The sequence below is a fragment of the Leptopilina boulardi genome, unplaced genomic scaffold (assembly GCF_019393585.1).
Source record: "Leptopilina boulardi isolate dan_hultmark-lab unplaced genomic scaffold, ZJU_Lbou_2.1 LbouV2_302, whole genome shotgun sequence".
Classification (NCBI taxonomy): Eukaryota; Metazoa; Arthropoda; class Insecta; order Hymenoptera; family Figitidae; genus Leptopilina; species Leptopilina boulardi.
In genome coordinates this window covers 2,526,323-2,544,879 of record NW_026137866.1, presented here as the reverse complement: position 1 = coordinate 2,544,879, position 18,557 = coordinate 2,526,323, and the positions used below count along the sequence as shown (strand labels likewise).

Genomic DNA, 18,557 nt, shown 5'->3' with positions numbered 1-18,557 from the left:
TAACAAAAGTTGAGTATTCGCTAAAACTTTTTTTTTTATTAACGTTTATTAAATATTTATTTTAATTATAAAAACACGTTACAAAACATGTGAATGTATTTGTAAAACAATTGCTATAAATATTGAATCACAAAAGGCGTAAAATCATCACTATCAATGCAAGATTCAAATTTTAATGTTGGTTTTCCTAATTCTTTATTGACAACATAGTATGGAAAACCAATGGGAAATTCTTTTCTATTAAGTCCATTGCATGCAGCTCCATAATTGCCATTTTTATCTAAAGCAATAATTGCTCCTGAAAAGTGTGGATAATATTTTGCAATTCTTTTAACGGCAGTCGTTGCTGCTTCTTTAGGTGATGCGCCACGTCTCATTTCTTCGACAGCAAGAAAACTGAAAAAAAACGAATATTCTATTAATTAGTAGGAAATTTAACAAAAAGAATATTCTATATTAAAAAAATTCTATATTAATTAAAAAATAAAATAAATTTAATTTCCATTTGAATGAAATTTTCTCACCTGGGTAAAAAGCGCATCATAATATCACCATCACCAGTTCCAGCGGCGGCACCAATTTCCGAATCAGCATAAGCACCAGCTCCAGCAATTGGCGAATCTCCAATTCGACCGGGAATTTTATGTTTTGCACCATTCGTGGAAGTTCCAGCGGCTATTTGTCCTCTCATATCCATTGCAATAACTCCAATTGTATCATGATTTTCCGCATTTAAAACAGGTAAATTTTCCGTTTTTTCTAATAGAGAACCTTTCTCTATTGGTTTAAATGGACCACATGATTTCGAAGGATCTGGCACTACGTTCTGAAAAAAAAATTCAAATTTGCAATTCGTTTAAATTATAAATTAAAAAATATTTTCATTAAAATAATACCTTCCAAAAATTTGGTTGACAATTATTATTCTTCCATTTTTGCCACATATCTGTGGATTTTTTTGTTTCCAATGATTCATTTTTAAATCCCATTTGAACAGCAAATTTTGCCGCAAGTTCACCGCCAAGAAGTGAATGATCAGTATTTTCCAAAACTTTACGTGCAACTGATATGGCACTTTTGATATTTCTTAATAAACCAACACCACCAACGTCCATTGTGTTTCTGAAAAATATATTTTTAAATAAGTAAACATTTTTTAAATTGTGAATTTTTCTTTTTATTACTAAAAAAATTATACCCATCCATAATAAGAGCATCTAATGTAGTTTCTCCATTTTCATCAGGACTTCCTCCAAATCCAACAGTCGTTCGACATTGAAGACTTTCACATAAACTACAACTTTCCTCAATTGTATCTAAAGAACTTCTTTTTTTTTCGTATATTGTCTCCCATGCTAAAAAAACAATTATTTCAAGTTAAACAATAATTTAACATAATTTTTTTTTTGTTAAAAATAGTAAATAATTTATTATCACCTTTTTCAGTTGCTTCAAAATAATTCCATGTAATTAAAACCAGAGGACTTTTATCTTCAGCAAATGAAAATGATATGATAAATATTAATTGAAGGAGCAATATTTTTCGAACTGAAAATTCCATTCTTGATGCCTGGTCTCTAAAAAAATAAATCGTTCGATATTGCTGTCAATGTATTAATTAATAAAAAGGATTTGTGTGTGTGTGTAAAATGATAATACATATTGGAAATGGAAAATCTTTCACAAGTCAATGGACTCTAATCTAACATTAATTCTGATAACATATTAATCTGATATGTTATTTTATTTTATATTAATATAATTATTCACTTTTTTTTATTTTTCTAACCATAAGGTTATTATGATAAATAATAAAATATAGCCAATAATTATTATACACAATAAACATCAATTATTTATACATTGTTAACAAAAATAACAAAAAAAGTAAAGTAGAAAAAAAAAAAAAGTATTAACTTTTTTGTAAAACTTGTACTATTAGCTGATAAGAAAAACTAATTTTTTAATTTAGAAAATGTATTTACCTGTAGAAATAATTTTCAACACCTTATTTGTTTGGAAAAAAATTAAAATAACCGATTCAAGTCTTTCATCTCTCCTTATATATAAACAAAATACTTTCTACAAAGTGAAGTTCTCATATAATCATACTTCAGTCTGAACAACCCTTACTTACAAAATATTCCTTCACAAATCGTAAAAAATTACAAAAATCTAAATTAAAATTATAATTAACATAAAAAAAACTATTTCAAATAAGAAAATTTAATGAAAATTACAATTTTATTACAATAATCTAATTTCTTTTTTTGTCCATTTGTTAATATTTTAAATTTCACATTCTTTTTCCCGCGTAATTGTTTTTCGTATAAAACTTTAATTTTCGAATGTTGGCAACACTTGTGCAAAATAACTAGCTCCGCTGAGAGAACACACAGCGGTTCGATGCGTTTATTGTGTGTTAAATGACAAAGTTGTTAATAGTGCTCTCTCTGCTAGCGTAAGTGAATTAATGTGAATTTAATGATTGAAAAAACGCCGGTTATTTGAATTCATGTGACAGTAAAAAAATTATTTCACAAGAACACAGTCAGTGTTGCTGTTTAAAATTCGATTCGCTTGAATGTGCGCCAACGAGAGAAAATGTCAAACACTTCGCCGTTGCAACTTGTGAACGGTGAAAATTTAATTGAAAATCTTACCTCAAACACTGAGGTGAGCGGTGCAATAATTAATTATCGTGAATTAAGATCGGGATCGTGTGTTGTCGGCGGTGGTGGTGACAATAACATTGCCGCTGACTATCAGGGCGAGCATCATCGCAGTGGTGGTGGTGGTGGTGGTGCATTAGCGGCCGCTGCTCGTGCCGCCGTGTACAACATGGTAGCTGCGATGAACGAGGATGAACGATCATCCTCAGCGACAAATAGTGTACGAATCACCACAACAACCGCTAGTTCAACGACAGACGCCGTCAACGATTTTCGTAACGTCTCCGAGGACAGTAAAGCCGGAATACTTGGCTTTCCTGAGGATTTTGATCACATGTACGCAAGTATGACTGACGGTGAAGCACCAGCAAGTGCCACTTCTGCACTAGGTGTCAGTCCACTTCGTGGTAATGAGGCACGACAAAATGATCTCACTGAAGTGAAACATCTCAAGGAATTACTTCTTTTACATTTGGACCTCATTCAACAACAATCGGAGCAAATTGTCACTAAGGACAAATTACTCGCTGCACTGAGACAGGAGAATGAAACGGTAATAAAAACAATTTTATTTTTTATGTATTTTTAATTTAGAATTTTAAAATTATTTTTAATTTTGTATTGTTCATTGTTGTTTATTTTCTTTTTTTTTTCTTGTTACAAAACTGTCATCAATCTGTCAAATCGAATAATTTTGAAAAATCGTTACTTTAGAATGTTACATTATTTAATAGAACTTATTTTCATTTTTTTATTCTAATTCTTGAATATTATAACAAATTATTCATAAAAATAGACAAATTGCGCAAAATCACGTAATAATGTAAATGTAACTATTTTTATTTTTCAAAGTTCTCCATTTTTACGAAAACGAAATTTAAATTTTTTTTTATTTATTTTTTGTTGAGAATTTTGTTTTTGTTGTTAAATTGCCTTTTTTCAAACATAAACATTGACAGATGGTAATTGACTTTTTTTCACAAATTGAAGCGTCTTTTACATTTGTAGAATTAATAATTTGTTATAATTTCGGATAAATTTAATTAATTAATCCTATATTTATTTAAAAAAAAAAAAAAATTAATTTTAATTCCGTTCATATGTTCTACGTTAAGCCGGGTTTTAACCTAAAAATTGTCGCATACGTATGAATAATGCATTAGCTTTTACACACACGAGTTGTATTTTGTAATTTTTTATCATTTTTATTCACGGGGAAATTTAATGAAAAATGCGATAAATTGAATGTCAGTGTCATTTTAAAATACTGGGATATAAAAAGTGTTTGATACATTTGTTAAAGTGTCTTTTAAACAATTAAAATGTTCAGGTAATTGTAAAATTTTGCCCCGCGCTTTTTACGCATTTTCTTTTGAGGTTAGTTTAAGAATTGTCGGCTATATATATATATATTCAAAAACCGTTGACGACATGCGAGCACGCTTATTTAATATTATTATAAACATTGGAATGAAATATTGAAATTCTTTGCAGGAACAATAAATGATGAAAATAAAAAAGAAATATTTGAAAATTATTTAAATTTAAAACTTTTCTAAGAAATTTGTTTAATGATTTGTAATTTTACAAATTTTAGCTTAAATTACGCCTCGAGCGGATGGATAGAAGGGTTAATCTTCAAAAACATCGATCGGAAGCAACGGAAAATTCTCTAGGCACTGATCGTATTGGTCCATGTTCACCACCAAATGTAAATTTATCAAGTCTTCCATCAACGAGTGAACTTCAAAAAAATATTCAATCTGATATTAATAGTAGCGGTAGTCAGCAACAGCAACAACAACAACAACAACATCATCATCATCAGCAGTACAATGAGAGTTTTAAAATTCGATTGAATACAAGCGGTGGTATACCAATTGTAAAACAGGAGCATAATAATGTACACGAGACAAAGAATGACAATATGGGTAATGATACGAGGCTCGATTGGGAAGGTAAGAAAAAACGAAGATCCGATCCAATAACACCAGTTGCTGGTGGTGGTATTATAGCAGGTAAGAGAAAAAGAGGAGCATCATCGTGTTCATCAACAAATATTATAAACAATGAACAATGTACAATGGTACGCGAGAATAAAAATCTCATTACGGATGTTATGAAAAAATCCGAGAAAAAAATTAAAACCCTCTTAAAAAGAGAATCGTATCTCACAACAGAGGATCATTATTACACGGCAGTGGGAGATACAAATTTTTCCCTATCAATGAATGTTGATACACCGCAGGAAACATCAACGTCTCTCGAAGTTCCAAATTGGAGGATAAAAGTCTACACGAGTTGTTATACAATGGAGGGTACAGAAAATTTGGACGATGAAATATTCAACAAAAGGCATCTTAAACTCGAAAATGATGAGAGGCGGAGAAAACGATGGGATGTACAAAGAATAAGGTTTGATTTTCAATTATTGAAAATTTCAATTTTCCTTTTTTTTTATGAATTTAATTTTTTAGAGAGCAAAGGCACATTGAAAAATTGAAACAAAGACAAGAGCGTCAAAATCATCAGGCAACTTGTTATAATACAAATCATAGTGGACCGTGTTCTTCTTCGACTGAGGAGGAAAGTGTAAAGACACTATGGCCCGATTTAGATCAAATACAAAGCCTTCAAGTTGATGCTCAATTGCCTGTTAATGCATTTGGTGCTGCTGTACCCGGTTTTAGTTTAAGGTACGATAATTTAAAATTTATTTTTTTAATAAAAAAAAGTGAAATTATTTCTTTTCTTTATAGTGACTTTATTCTACCTTGGCAAGATTTGATAAAATCGAAAGAGAGACGCCATCAACGAGTAAAACGATCAACTGGTCGTAGAAAATCGTGTAGAAGATAAAGAATGCATGAAAGTTGTTTTAATATGTGACGAAAAATTTCAAGATAAAAAAAAGCGATAGCGTGATTTAATTTCTTTTTACTATTGCTAATTTTTCTTTTTCTATTCTATATAGGGTACCAAAGATATTTTTTTACGAGATTTTAAATTGTAACTATTTTATCTTTTTTTAGAAGGTATGCGAAACTTTTTCTATTTTTTTTTTTACTCGTGAAAAAGAACTTATTTATTTTATTTTTTTTTAGAAACTACGACCCTTAATAAGAAACCAAGTTTTTTTGCTAAAATATCTTTTGGTCCTTTATTTTTATTTCTTTTTTTTCTCATTCACAAATGAATTATTTTACAAATTTGATGAAATGAAACGATTATTGCTGTATGTGGAAAAAAAATAGTTATCTCACACGCTTATCGTTTTTCAGGGATATATTTTTCAATTTAAAAACAAAGAAAAAGCACTTTTTGAAAAAGTCGCTACATAAATTTTTTAAAAGAGCCTCAGTGAGCGTGAAATTGACCTCGAGAGGCAAAATAAAAATGTTATTTTCTCGCTCCTGTGGCTCACAGTGATATAAGATAATAAATTTTAAGACGTAGTATAAATGTTGATCCCAATTTCACTGTGTAATTAGTGATGTAAAAAATTCGCGTAGCTCCTTTAATTCATCGACTAAAAGAAACTTAGAATAATAAATTTTAGTTTCTTTAAACAAAAACCGATTTTCCGCCTAATTAATAATAAAATTGCAACCTTTAGAAAAATTAAAAATCAAAGAACAATGAAATGTCCCTAAGTGATAAAAATTGTAAAAAAAAAAAGAAACCAATTTAATGTTTTACAATTGTAAAAAAATAGATTTTTCTATAGTGTCTAAAGTCTTTGATAAATCTATAGAATATTTACTTTTAACGGGGCTAAACGATTGGTACAGAAAAGAAAAAATAGGAAAGGGATCGAAAAATAATTTACAACTCTGTATATCTGTAACTGTAATTTTTTTCGTCACCTCATAATATTACAAAACGGAAAGTGAACGTTAAAGAATATAAAACAACTTTTCTGTGATTTTTATTTTTAAAAAACGGAAAAAAAATGTACAAATCGAAGAAATTAAAACTTAAAATGCAATATTCATTTTTTTTTTTTTAACTAGAATTATATTTTTTTTTAATTTTCTACATAAGGAGAAACGTTCACTTTCTTCTTGAAACGTGGCATAAAACTTTTAAGATAATAACTGTATAATAGAAGAAAAACACTTTTTTTTTCTTCATTATTATATGTGAGAATTGAAATCTTGTATATAGCGAATGAATTTCCTAATTGAGGAATTTTTTTTAATTACCGAATCATCCCTAATGTTCAATTATTCAGTTAAAAAAAAAATTTTCCCTCATAATTAATTGGTTTACAATACTCAATGCATTTTTTTTTCATTTAAATATTAAAACAAAAATAGATTTAATATTTTATGAAATTATGAAAAAAAAATTGCATTATTTAATGATTAACTATAAAAATTGAATTTTTACAAATATTTATTCAATTTAATGATCATTGAGAAAAGTTATTCCCGTCTTCCTCTTCCATTTTTTTTTAATTTCGCACTTTTTAATTTTCAATGATTTAACATTGAAATTTTTATTGAAGGAAGACAAGAAAACAAAAATAATTCACGCCCGTCTTCATAAAATATTATAATTTAATTAACCGTCCAGTGACCTATTTCCAAATCATTATAAATAGTAATTGTCTGTAAATTATTTGTATATCTTATTGTCTCATTCACCGAAAAAAAAAAAAAAATTCTCTGCGTACCTGGATCTAGAAAATATCGAGTCATTCCGAATAATGTAAAAAAAAAATGTCCGATTTTGGACTGAATTAAAATTGAACAAAAAAAAAATTTGGAAAGACGTTTTTACGTTTCTTTAAGATCTGCCTTGGTTATCATTGTATATATCGGTCAAAAAGATAAAAAAAAAATACTATAGAAAATAAAATTTAAGATACACGAATTGCGATCTCAATTTTTTTTTTAAATTGTACATTAAGTTTTCATTTTTACATTTTATTTTAATTTTAGATTTTAAGGAAGAATTCAGGAAGTTTTTTTTTAGTCTTTAAAAAGAATAATTGAAATTAAATTAATAAAAAATAAATTTTTAATTTATTAATAAATATGAACAGAAACGAAAATCTAATGAAAAGAATTGAAAAAAAAATGAAACAAAAAACAGAATAAAATAGAAGGAAAAAAAATACTTTTTGATATATTTCTTTTAATCCTTTATCTGATTCTTCCTTAATGTAAATTTCAAGGGTCGACAACTCTAAATTGTACAATTTTTTTTTTTACATATGAAATTAAATAAAATGATAAATTAAAATTTTAAACAAATAAAATATTTTTTTTAAAAAAGAAAAATTAAAAATATTAGAGTAATCGATCCCTTTGTTCTTTTATCATTTACCATCATTATTGTTTTATTGTCTTAGATTTTGAATTTATTAAAAGATATGTGTTTACATTTCTCAATCGTTTTATTTGTACAACTGTATATTGGCATCAAAAAAAATGATGTAGTCGCAGCACAAATTACAAATTCGCAAATTTTTGACGATTCGTCAATCGCGAAACATCCATCAACAGACAACATATATATATCAAATCCTAAAGATTAAATCAACATCATTTTCATCATCATCATTATTATTATTATAATTATTATTGTATACACATCTCTCGTGTGTCAGAAATGTATATAATATAAATCCAATGATTTAAATTTGCTCTATTAGGGATTAAAATATGATTTTACAACTATTTATATTCGATTTAGCGGATATGCACAAGATTATTTCGGAAACTTTTTAATAATTATCAATGGATTTCTCATATAAAAGACACTACAACTAAATGCTATCACTGTGATGCAATAATAACTTATTTACTTATATAGGTACGACAAAACGATTATAACATATACAGAAATTTAAAAAAAAATTACATCCAATCTTAATTTAAACAAAAACTCAATTTTTCGCAACTTTTTAAAAAAAATATTTTATAAATAAATTATTCAATTATTATTCATATTAATTGAATCACATTTTTTCACATACAATAACATAAAAAATATTTTTAGTAAATTATCAGTTGATATAATTGTGATTTTTAATATTTATTACAAAAAAAAAGTTTCTTAATTTATTTTTTTTGTAAAAAAATATTTTATTTTAAATAAAATACAATTATGGTAAATAAAAAAAAATTTAATGTTATTTTATGTGTGGAAGAAAAAATATTTTTCCAAAAGTTGCGTATTCTCATTGTGTATAAAAAAAAGAACATCATTCAAGATGCCCTTAATATGAGAAAAAAGAAAAGAGCTTGTATAAAATATTTTAACATCAGTTTTGCAAATATATATACGTATATCGAGCATTCGTGCGTGCCAAAATTAATTGGCGTTTCTTTATAGCAGTCTTTCCAGTATTCATTGAAAATAAAAATGTTCATTGAATGACAAACAAAGCCAAACTGAGAAACAATTATTATTATTTTTTTTTATACGATCCGTTCGAGACTCGATGAATATTATGCGAATTTAATTAATCGAATGGACACTTGTATTTTTTTTTTATCAGATACATGTATACATATACTTAATGCGATACATTCAGCGAATCCGAATCAAGTGATAATATTCTTGTTTTTTTTTTTTTTTATGTAACTTATGCTAAAAATTAACTTTGATTATTTATCACCATTTGAGCCATTTTATTCGATCGAAAATAATTATCTTTTCGCACTGCTTCAACATGAAGCTGTGAATTCTCGGGGGTTTATTTTTTATTTATTTATTTAAACGCTCGAAAATATATCTTCTCAATGTTTACAGTAAACCACACTGAATATGAATATATATTTTTCATAATTTGCTTTTCACTGAGGTAGATACACAAAAAAAAAAATTGCCAAACTCCATTTTCTTGATTTTTTTAAAATTTAATAAATTAAAAAAATATTGGTTTTAAAAACAAAAGAATTGATATTAAAATATTTAATTAAAAACTAATAAAATTTTGTTTCGTGATTAAAAATTAAAATGGTATTTGGCGAAACGGAATTCCTTGTGTTTCCTTTCGTTAAAAAAAAAATTTTTCATATTCCCCTCTCGGAAAATTCATTCATGTCAAATAAATTCGAATAAAACTGATTCGCCTTTTTTGTTTGTTAATTCGTAATACTACACATATTTTTTTTTCTGAGTATTAATTAATCGTGATCTGTCACTTTTGCAAAGTATTTTGTTAATCAATTGAAAAAAAAAAAAATTGAAATCGCGTGACAATAAATCACAAACGATTTTTTTTTCTGAGGCATAATTGGTATTCGTAAACAGTTTAATTATATAAATAATGTTTTTTTTTTTTTTTACTTATGCCTCATATATAAATAAAAAATTTAACTACGCGTACAGAAATAGAGCTACATATTTCTCTATACAATACACTCGTCTACAGTCTATTTACTTCATCTCACGTATTTACAATTATTATGACACGGATTATAAAAGAAAGTTTTACACTCCCCCTTTTTTTTTTTGAAAAAAAAATCACTGGCACATTTTATGCACATAAAAAATAATACAAAAAATAATTATATATATATAAGAAACATAAACTATATAATTTAAAAACTTTGATCTTGTTTAAAAACAATTATTTACAATTCACAAGACAAAATTAAAAAGAAAATTCTCAATAAATAGTAGAGAAATTTAAAAAAAAAATGCCAGTAAATTTTTTTTTTTTTGACGGTAGAGTAAGAATTAAAAAAATGAAAACAAGAGTTATTTGTAGATATGTAAAATAATAAAATGTGAATTAAAATATTTTGGATTTAAAATAATAACTGGGTGATATAATTGAATTAAAAAAAGATAAAATGAATCCATTAAAGGAAGACTAGAGTTAAATTATTTTTTGAATTAAATTGTCAATTTTTAGATTTGAATATTGTCATTTTAAAAATTAGTTTCGTCATTTAAAAAAAACAGTTATTGCACTGCAGTTAAAAGTAGGAACTATTTGTAAGAAGAAAAAAAAAGTAGAAAGTCAATTTCTCAACATGATATTAAACCAGCCTTCTTCAATGGACCATTTTTTAAAAAAAAAGTTCATCGAACTAATTTGCGTCTTTGCGCAAACTTTTTCAGCACCATAAATGAGAATTTTGTAAAAAACTCTATTCGTTTTCTTTTCTTTTTTTTCTTTTCTCCCTCCCACAAAACGAATGAAAAGTCTCAATTCTCACGTTTTTACTGATACGATCTCTGTCTGAATAAACTGCTAATTTCCTCGATACTCTTGTTCCTTGTCTCCGGTACTTGTTTAAATATATAAAAAGTGAATAGTGCCTGAAGAACAGCAAAAATGTAGAACACATAATGATGAATTGACTGTTCAATCGGCTCAAATCCAAAACTAACAAAGAAATTCGCTGTCCAATTAACGCCAATTGCCACCGATGTTGCCACTGGTCGTGCCGATTGATTAAAAAGTTCCGTCACCAAAAACCATGGAATACTACCTGGTCCAGTTGCAAATAATACAAAGAACAATATCACCATGAGAATTGCACCATAGGTCGCGAATGCAGAAGTTTTCTAGAAAAGAAAAGAAAAATCAATTTATAATTGAAATCATTTTTATTTTTTTTTGAAGGTTTTAAATTTACTCACGGCATGAGGAAGCATAATTGCAAGAAGGAAGGTGACAACTGTCATTCCAGCAAAACCAGTCAAGAGCAATGTTTTTCTTCCGGCACGTTCAACAAGAAATAGAGAAACAATTGTCATAAATACATTAACAGCGCCAACACCCAAGGTTGCCATTTGTGATGTACTGTCATTAAGTCCTGCCATTGTGAAAATTTTCGTCGAGAAAAATACAATTGCATTGATACCGGACATTTGCTGGGCAATCATCATCATCACTGCAATTTGCAATGGAATACGCAAACTTGCATTCATAATTAATTCCTTCAATGACACTGCAGGTACAAGTTTCATCGATTCATATTCCGTTCGCATTTCGTCCATTTCATCTTGAACATCAATTGATCCACGAAGCCAGGACATTGCTGGAAAAAAATATAATTTTTTCATTAATAAAACAAAAAAAATAGAAACTAAATTAATTAAAAATAATTTAATTACCTCTTTGTGAATCAAGATCCCGTCCACGTGTGAGAAGAAGATATTTTGGACTCTCGGGACAAAATGGAAGTGTGACAAGTTGAAAAATTGCAGGTACAGCTGTGAGACAAAAAAGTGTTGGCCATTGTGTTGGTGTACCAAAAAGTCCATCTAAACCCAATATTTGTGCAACTAAAATTGATATTGTTATTATCAATTGATAAATAGTACCAACTGCACCGCGCAAATGACTTGGTGATATTTCACTGAGATACATAGGCGCTAGACCAGCATTTAATCCCGAATTAATACCAATGATAAATCTTCCAATAATAAACATATAATAACTTGATGTTGGTTTTGCCAAGCCTTCGAATAATACTGTTAAAAAAACAAGTATATTATTCAATAGTAATCCACCTTTACGTCCAAAACGATCGGCAACATAGCCAACTGAACATCCACCAACCATTCCGCCCAAACAAAATATCGATACAATTATTGCAAATATAAATGTCAATGATTCTGGACTTTCATTTCGTTCAACTAATCGATCGCTGATCCATTCCTTCAGTACCTGTAAATCATTTTATTTCAATTAATTCAATTTTCTTTCAATAAATTAAAAAATAAATTCAATTATTATTTTTTTTTTCTAACATTTTTAATATTTTGCAAATCATTTTTATTTCAATTCGATTATTTTCTTACAATAAATTAAATAAATAAAAAATTCAATTATTAATTAATTTTTGTTTCTTGTATTTTTTCTAACATTTTCAATATTTCGCAAATCATTTTATTCCAATTAGATTATTTTCTTTCAATAAATTAAATAAATAAAAAAAATCAATTATTAATTTATTTTCTATTTTTAATATTTCTGACGGAATTTTAATTAAATTCAATTTTTAATAAAACGATATTTTTAAACGATTTAATTCGAAAATATATTGTCTTGGAAATTTTTGTTTAAATTAAAAAAAAAAAATTACCTTTCCACTGTTGGCGATAACTCCGGTATTATAACCATGTTGAAATGAGGAACCAAGTGCCGCAGCGGCAATTGCAAACATCAAATTGGCATTGAGACCCTGTGAAAAAATGAAAAATATTATTATATATACTTTGAAAAAATGTATAAAAATTTATTTCACTAAATATTGAAAAACAAAAAATAATAATAGGTCAGTTATTTTTTAAATGACAACAGTTTTCATTGACATTAATTCGATAGCATTGATACTAATTTGTCAAAGACTAAATTGTCGGCTTAATTCTATTTACAATCAATTTGTCATAGTTACAATTCAAATTTGATCTTGGAGAATATTTAAAAATATAAATTAAATGTAAAAATTTCATTAATTCAAAAATTAAACTTAATTTAATAATTATTTCATTAATTCATAAATTAAATTTAATTTAATAATTATTTCAATAATTAACATTGCAATTGAAAAGAAAAATTTAAAAAACGAAATAATTAATAATAAAATATAAATAATAAATAAATAAAAATTGTAAAATTTTTTGTAATAAAAATACAATAATTAAATCTAATGATCGAAAAAAAATTAAAATTAAAATTATAAATTAACTTAAAAAAAAAATAAAAGTTTTTGAAATTTTTTCCGTAGAAATAAAACTAGATTTTGCAATGAAATAGAAATTACTTCCAATAACCTCGAAACGATACATATCAGGTTCTAAATTTCAAGTACATTATACGCGATTTGCATTTTATTATATCCGATTTTATAAATAATTCATACAATTAATAAATTATTATTACTATAAATCCTGAGTTGAATATAACATTCGAAATTTTATTTCCGGATACTTTTGATATTAATATTTTCACTCTATTAAAATAGAAAAAAAATTGTTCACATTTTTAAAATTTTAAAAATCAGTTATTATTTTATTTATTTTTGGATTAATATACAAAAAAAATTCTTCCTGTTATTTTTTTTTAATAATCAAAAAAATTGACTTTGGAAAAAAAATTATAATTAAAAAAAAAATTTTCAATTATCTAAAAACATTTGTGCAAAGAATTTTTTTCCACACAAAAAAAATTGACATTTGTTCTCGAAAACCTTCACCTTAACTTTTTATAAAAGTATATTACAGCAAAGTCCATTACTAATTGATTTAATTTTTTTCTCCATTGTTTTTAAATTTTTTTCTATTAATTTTTTTACAAGCAGATAAAATTAAATTAATTAAATTTTAGTAAGAAAAAATTGATTTGATAAATTTTTTATTTAATATATGATTCTTTATTATAGAAAAATAAAACAGACCTTCGAAACTTGAATGTAAACCATAGTAGAAAAATTCCAAATTGAGAAAAAAAAAATTATACACTGCACTTAAAAAAAAATAGTTTTAAATTGAATTAAAAAATTTGAGAATTTAATAAAATTAATAATTATTAATTATTAATTAATTAAATTAATTTTCGAAATAACGAACATTGAAAGATTAAAATCAGTTCATGACCGTGCAACACGTGCTTCAAACACGAGTGAAGACAACTGGATTCCATCCGTAAGTTTATATGTTAAACTAACACAAATTTAAAGGCAACACACATATATATAAGAATTGCACCAAGTGCATCGCAACATAGAAAATACAGTTTGATATTTTCGCAAGACAAATTCAGATAAAAATGACAACAAATAATAATAATTCTCGGTATTAAAAAAATGTGTTTAATTAACACAATATTGTTATCTTTTTAAAATAAGGACACAGACTTTGTTTTTTATTTTTATTGTTCCATTTTTTATATGAAATTGTTTTTTTTTCTAATTTACAAGAAATATTCAGTCAAAATAAAAATTATGTAATTAAATCATTTAATTGTTTACCTAAAGCAATTAACATAGATAACTATGTAAAAGGGTTACACACCCATATGATAAAATAAAAAAAAAAATAAAATTATTTAATCACAACCTCCGCATGATCAATAATTTATTTCTGAATTTTGATTTAAAAAAAAAAATCACAAAACTAATTTTTTAATTTTAATTTTCAATTTCTGAAAAATTTATCATTTGAAGCTTTAATATAGTTTTTTGCAAAAGAAAATTCTGTTATCGGGAATTCAAAAAAAAATTATGTACTTAATATATCCGATTTTTATCGAATAATAATAATAAATAATTTGATAAAAATCAGATATAAAAAATTCAAACGATAACCTAAATTCTTCTTTTCCTGTTGATTGAATTAAAAAAAAATTATTATTATGACATTGAGTATAACAATATAAAATAAATATATGCATAATAGTTAATCTGACTTATATGTTAATCCATAAACAAAATCTTTCCTGAATTATTGTCCATTAAGAAATTAACGTTTTATTCAAATTTTAATTTAAAAAAAAATTTGAATTTTTAATTTAAAAAAAAATATGATAAAAATAAATATTTATAATTAATAATAAATTATAGAAAATATAATTATAAATAACTAATGGAGAAAATAAAATAATTAAAAAAATGTAATTATAAATAATAATAAAATAAATAAAAAAATATAATTATAAATAATAATAAATATATTATAATAATAATAGTGATTATTTATATTATAAAAATATTTGTATTTAATAAATTTATAATAAATTTCATGGTTTAGAAAATTTGTTTATATTATTTTATGTTGAAATAATAATTTTTTTTTTTAATGAAAAATTGGGATTCTGTGACTCCTGTTAAAAATACTTAGTTGACAATTATAAATGACAAATTTTGCTGACGTTTGTATAAAATTTAGCTAATTCAGTTTTATAAAGTCACAGACATGTCTTTTGAGTCTCCAGACAATTTTTTTTTTTTTTTTTTTTTTTGCAAAAATCATACACTTGAAACAGAGGCACACACGGTCGATTAAATTACATATCAGCTCAACTTTATCGTCTACATATAAAACATGTAATCAAACTTTTTTTAAAAATTGTTATATAACAATAATTTTTCTAAATAATATTTATTTAAATATTTATTATTTATTTTTATTCTTTTATTTTAATATTTATTTATTTATTTAAATTTTATTAAAATAATTATTATTCTATTCCAGGGAATTTATTAGCTAAATAAAAAAAAAAAAAAAAAAATTACACTATCCTTGTTCTCATTAGCAAAAAAATTTTATTTTAAAAAAATGAAGAATTTATAGACTCTGTCATTTTATATATTTTTTTACAATAAAAAATAAAAAAATAATAATAATAAAATAATTCGCGTGTGAAAAAAATGGGTAAAAATTTTAATCATTTTTATTTTGAAAGAAATCTGTATGTATTATACAATACAAAAAAAGAAGGAGCACACCTGGTTTTTAATGAGTGTACCTGTATTTGAAAAAAGTATATAGGAAATTTAAAATGACAAAGAAATCATATGTGAAAAGAAGGTGTGCGAGGATCGTGGCAGTTCGCGATTGGTGAATTCCCAGACGAGCCTCCAATATCCCTCCTTTGCTCACACACGTGTTCTAAAAATAAACTTCCCACGTGCATATGGCATTCTTAAATGTAATCCTTTTGGAAATTACAATATTGCTCAATCTTAATTTAATTTTTTCAGAACCGAATTTTGCCCAATATTTTCTAAATTAATAAAATTTTTTTTATTTTATTTTTTTTTACTAAAAGAATTTGATTTTTCTTCCGAGAACAAAAAAAAACCCTAAATTTAATTACAATAAATATTATCTGTCAACAAAAAAATATGTCAATTAGACAATCTTATTTTTAAAAGAAAGCAAAAAAAAATCTAATTCTAATACCATTTTAATGATTTGCTGTCAAAGAATCATTTTTTGATTATTTCAAAAAAAAAATTTTTTTTTGTCATTGATAATTAGAAAATGTGAGAGAAAAAATTGTATTTTGTTGTTACAATAAAATTAATTCTTTTTTTATCAATTATATAAAAAAAAAATTTCTAATTTTTTATTTCTAGTATTTTTTTCATACTACTTAATAAATAATGAATAAGAGATATAGATTAGAAATTTTTAAATAAACATATGGATTTCTCTATTTCACAATCGCATAGTAGGTTCTAAAATTTCAGAAATGACTTTTTTTTAAAAAACCAGTTTCTGTCAAGCCTTTTAAATATATTATGCAAATAATAAATATGAAAGCAGGAAAGTTAAATGCAAATAATAAATATATATATTTATTTCGTTTAATAAAATAAATAATAAAAAAAATTTCCCGGTACTTTTAAACCTCCCTCTTTTGTATTTTTTGCAACGCACAAAATTAATTTTAATTCAAAAAAATTTTTTTTTCTTAATTATACTTTTTAATGTTAATTAGCAAATTTTACTTTGTAATTTAAGTTGTTCATTTGAATTTTTAATTATAACTTTTAATCTTAATTATTCTAATGAAAAAAAAAGAATAATTTTTAAAAAAGTACAACGCATGATATATATATTTTTGGTTTAAAAAAATAATAATAAATTTTTCATTTATTAATTTTTAAAAATTAATGTTAATTACTAATTGTGGAAATAATATAATTTTTTTTTCGTGGTTGAATAACTGATAAATAAGATATAATTTGCAGATATAATATTTAATGAATGATTGTCATCAAGATTTGGTTCTCAAGACTTTTATATCGCCACTTAAATTAATAATTAGATTAGGATTACATTTATAGCCTTTCATATATGATCTAAAGAAATTCTTTGACTCTATATTAAAATTGAAAAATACAATTATATATTTAAAGTTAATAAACAAGATTAATTAAATTATCTTTCATTTATGGTCTAATAAATTTTTATATTTCAATTTAATAAATAAATAAAATTTTATTATAATTAAATTAACCTTATATATTAAATAAGAATAATTTTAATTATTGTAATTTCTTATTCTCAACATCAATTATATAATTTTATAGATAAGATTAATAACAAATTATTAATTAATAATTAATAATTAATAATAAATTAATAATTAATAACAAATTATTAATTAATAATTTATTATTATTATCTATTTTTTTGGCAAACAAAATACAATAAAAAAAATAAAATATATACGAAATACATAATATACTTTTTAAGAACATTTTACAAAATTTGACTCTCGATTATTCAACCTCGAGCTTGTAAGGTGAAGACCTTAGCTATATATTTTGCATACGAATATTCCACAAATGATTTATTTAAAAGGAGTCAATTTTTTTTTTTAATTTTTACTATAATAAAATATAATTTTAATTTTTCCTCACATATAAATAAAAATAAATAAATAAATTTATACCTATATATAAATAAATAATTTTAATAATTACAATTTAGATAATTTTAATAATTGTATTTTTAATATTTTTTTTTTTAATCAACACTGCGTGAAAGTTTTTTTTTTTTTTTTTTTTTTTTTTTTTGGAAACTTTCTTGAAACAATATTATTAATTTTTAAACCTATAATTGTTTATGTTGCAAAAACAGAGCGAGAGACGAAAATATCTGACTTGATTATAAAATTATCACTATAGAAAGTTTGTAAACGCCCAGAAATCTTTTTTTTCTCTTTCAACAATCTCATAAATTGAGTCATAAAATAAATATAGCATATAAAACGAATTTTATTCATTTTTATAATAATAATTAAATAAAATTTAAATAAAACAAAAAAAAATTATTTTTCCATTTGTTACTAATACAAATTTATTAATTATTTTATTATTATTATTATTAGCGAGATGTTTCCGCAAAAATGATGTGTTTATATATGTAAATATAAAAAATTTTATGTCACACCAT

The 18,557-nt window shown here is 24.4% G+C and overlaps 3 protein-coding genes across 6 annotated transcripts in view; 1 reads left to right on the top strand and 2 right to left on the bottom strand.

Moving 5' to 3' along the window:
- Positions 1 to 14: 14 nt before the first annotated feature.
- On the bottom strand, positions 15 to 2,095 carry LOC127282692 (N(4)-(Beta-N-acetylglucosaminyl)-L-asparaginase-like). The gene is made up of 6 exons (XM_051307119.1): positions 1,986 to 2,095; positions 1,438 to 1,577; positions 1,199 to 1,355; positions 897 to 1,122; positions 525 to 826; positions 15 to 396 (listed from the first exon to the last, which is right to left on the bottom strand). Exons 2-6 carry the CDS (start codon positions 1,559 to 1,561, stop codon positions 114 to 116), a joined length of 1,092 nt encoding a protein of 363 aa, XP_051163076.1. The 5' UTR covers positions 1,562 to 1,577; positions 1,986 to 2,095; the 3' UTR covers positions 15 to 113.
- A 279-nt stretch (positions 2,096 to 2,374) lies between these two features.
- On the top strand, positions 2,375 to 7,550 carry LOC127282689 (male-specific lethal 1 homolog). The gene is made up of 4 exons (XM_051307111.1): positions 2,375 to 3,225; positions 4,270 to 5,087; positions 5,150 to 5,368; positions 5,432 to 7,550. Exons 1-4 carry the CDS (start codon positions 2,605 to 2,607, stop codon positions 5,529 to 5,531), a joined length of 1,758 nt encoding a protein of 585 aa, XP_051163068.1. The 5' UTR covers positions 2,375 to 2,604; the 3' UTR covers positions 5,532 to 7,550.
- The window catches only part of LOC127282690 (solute carrier family 2, facilitated glucose transporter member 1-like), a 30,606-nt gene continuing 19,151 nt past the window's right edge, over positions 7,103 to 18,557 (bottom strand). For all 4 annotated transcript variants that reach the window (XM_051307114.1, XM_051307113.1, XM_051307115.1 and 1 more), the window contains 4 exons: positions 12,734 to 12,832; positions 11,760 to 12,315; positions 11,283 to 11,683; positions 7,103 to 11,207 (listed from right to left, as the gene is read on the bottom strand). In XM_051307114.1, the coding sequence (XP_051163071.1) occupies positions 10,860 to 11,207; positions 11,283 to 11,683; positions 11,760 to 12,315; positions 12,734 to 12,832 (1,404 nt within the window). In that variant the 3' untranslated portion in view covers positions 7,103 to 10,859. The remainder of the gene's footprint in view (positions 11,208 to 11,282; positions 11,684 to 11,759; positions 12,316 to 12,733; positions 12,833 to 18,557) is intronic.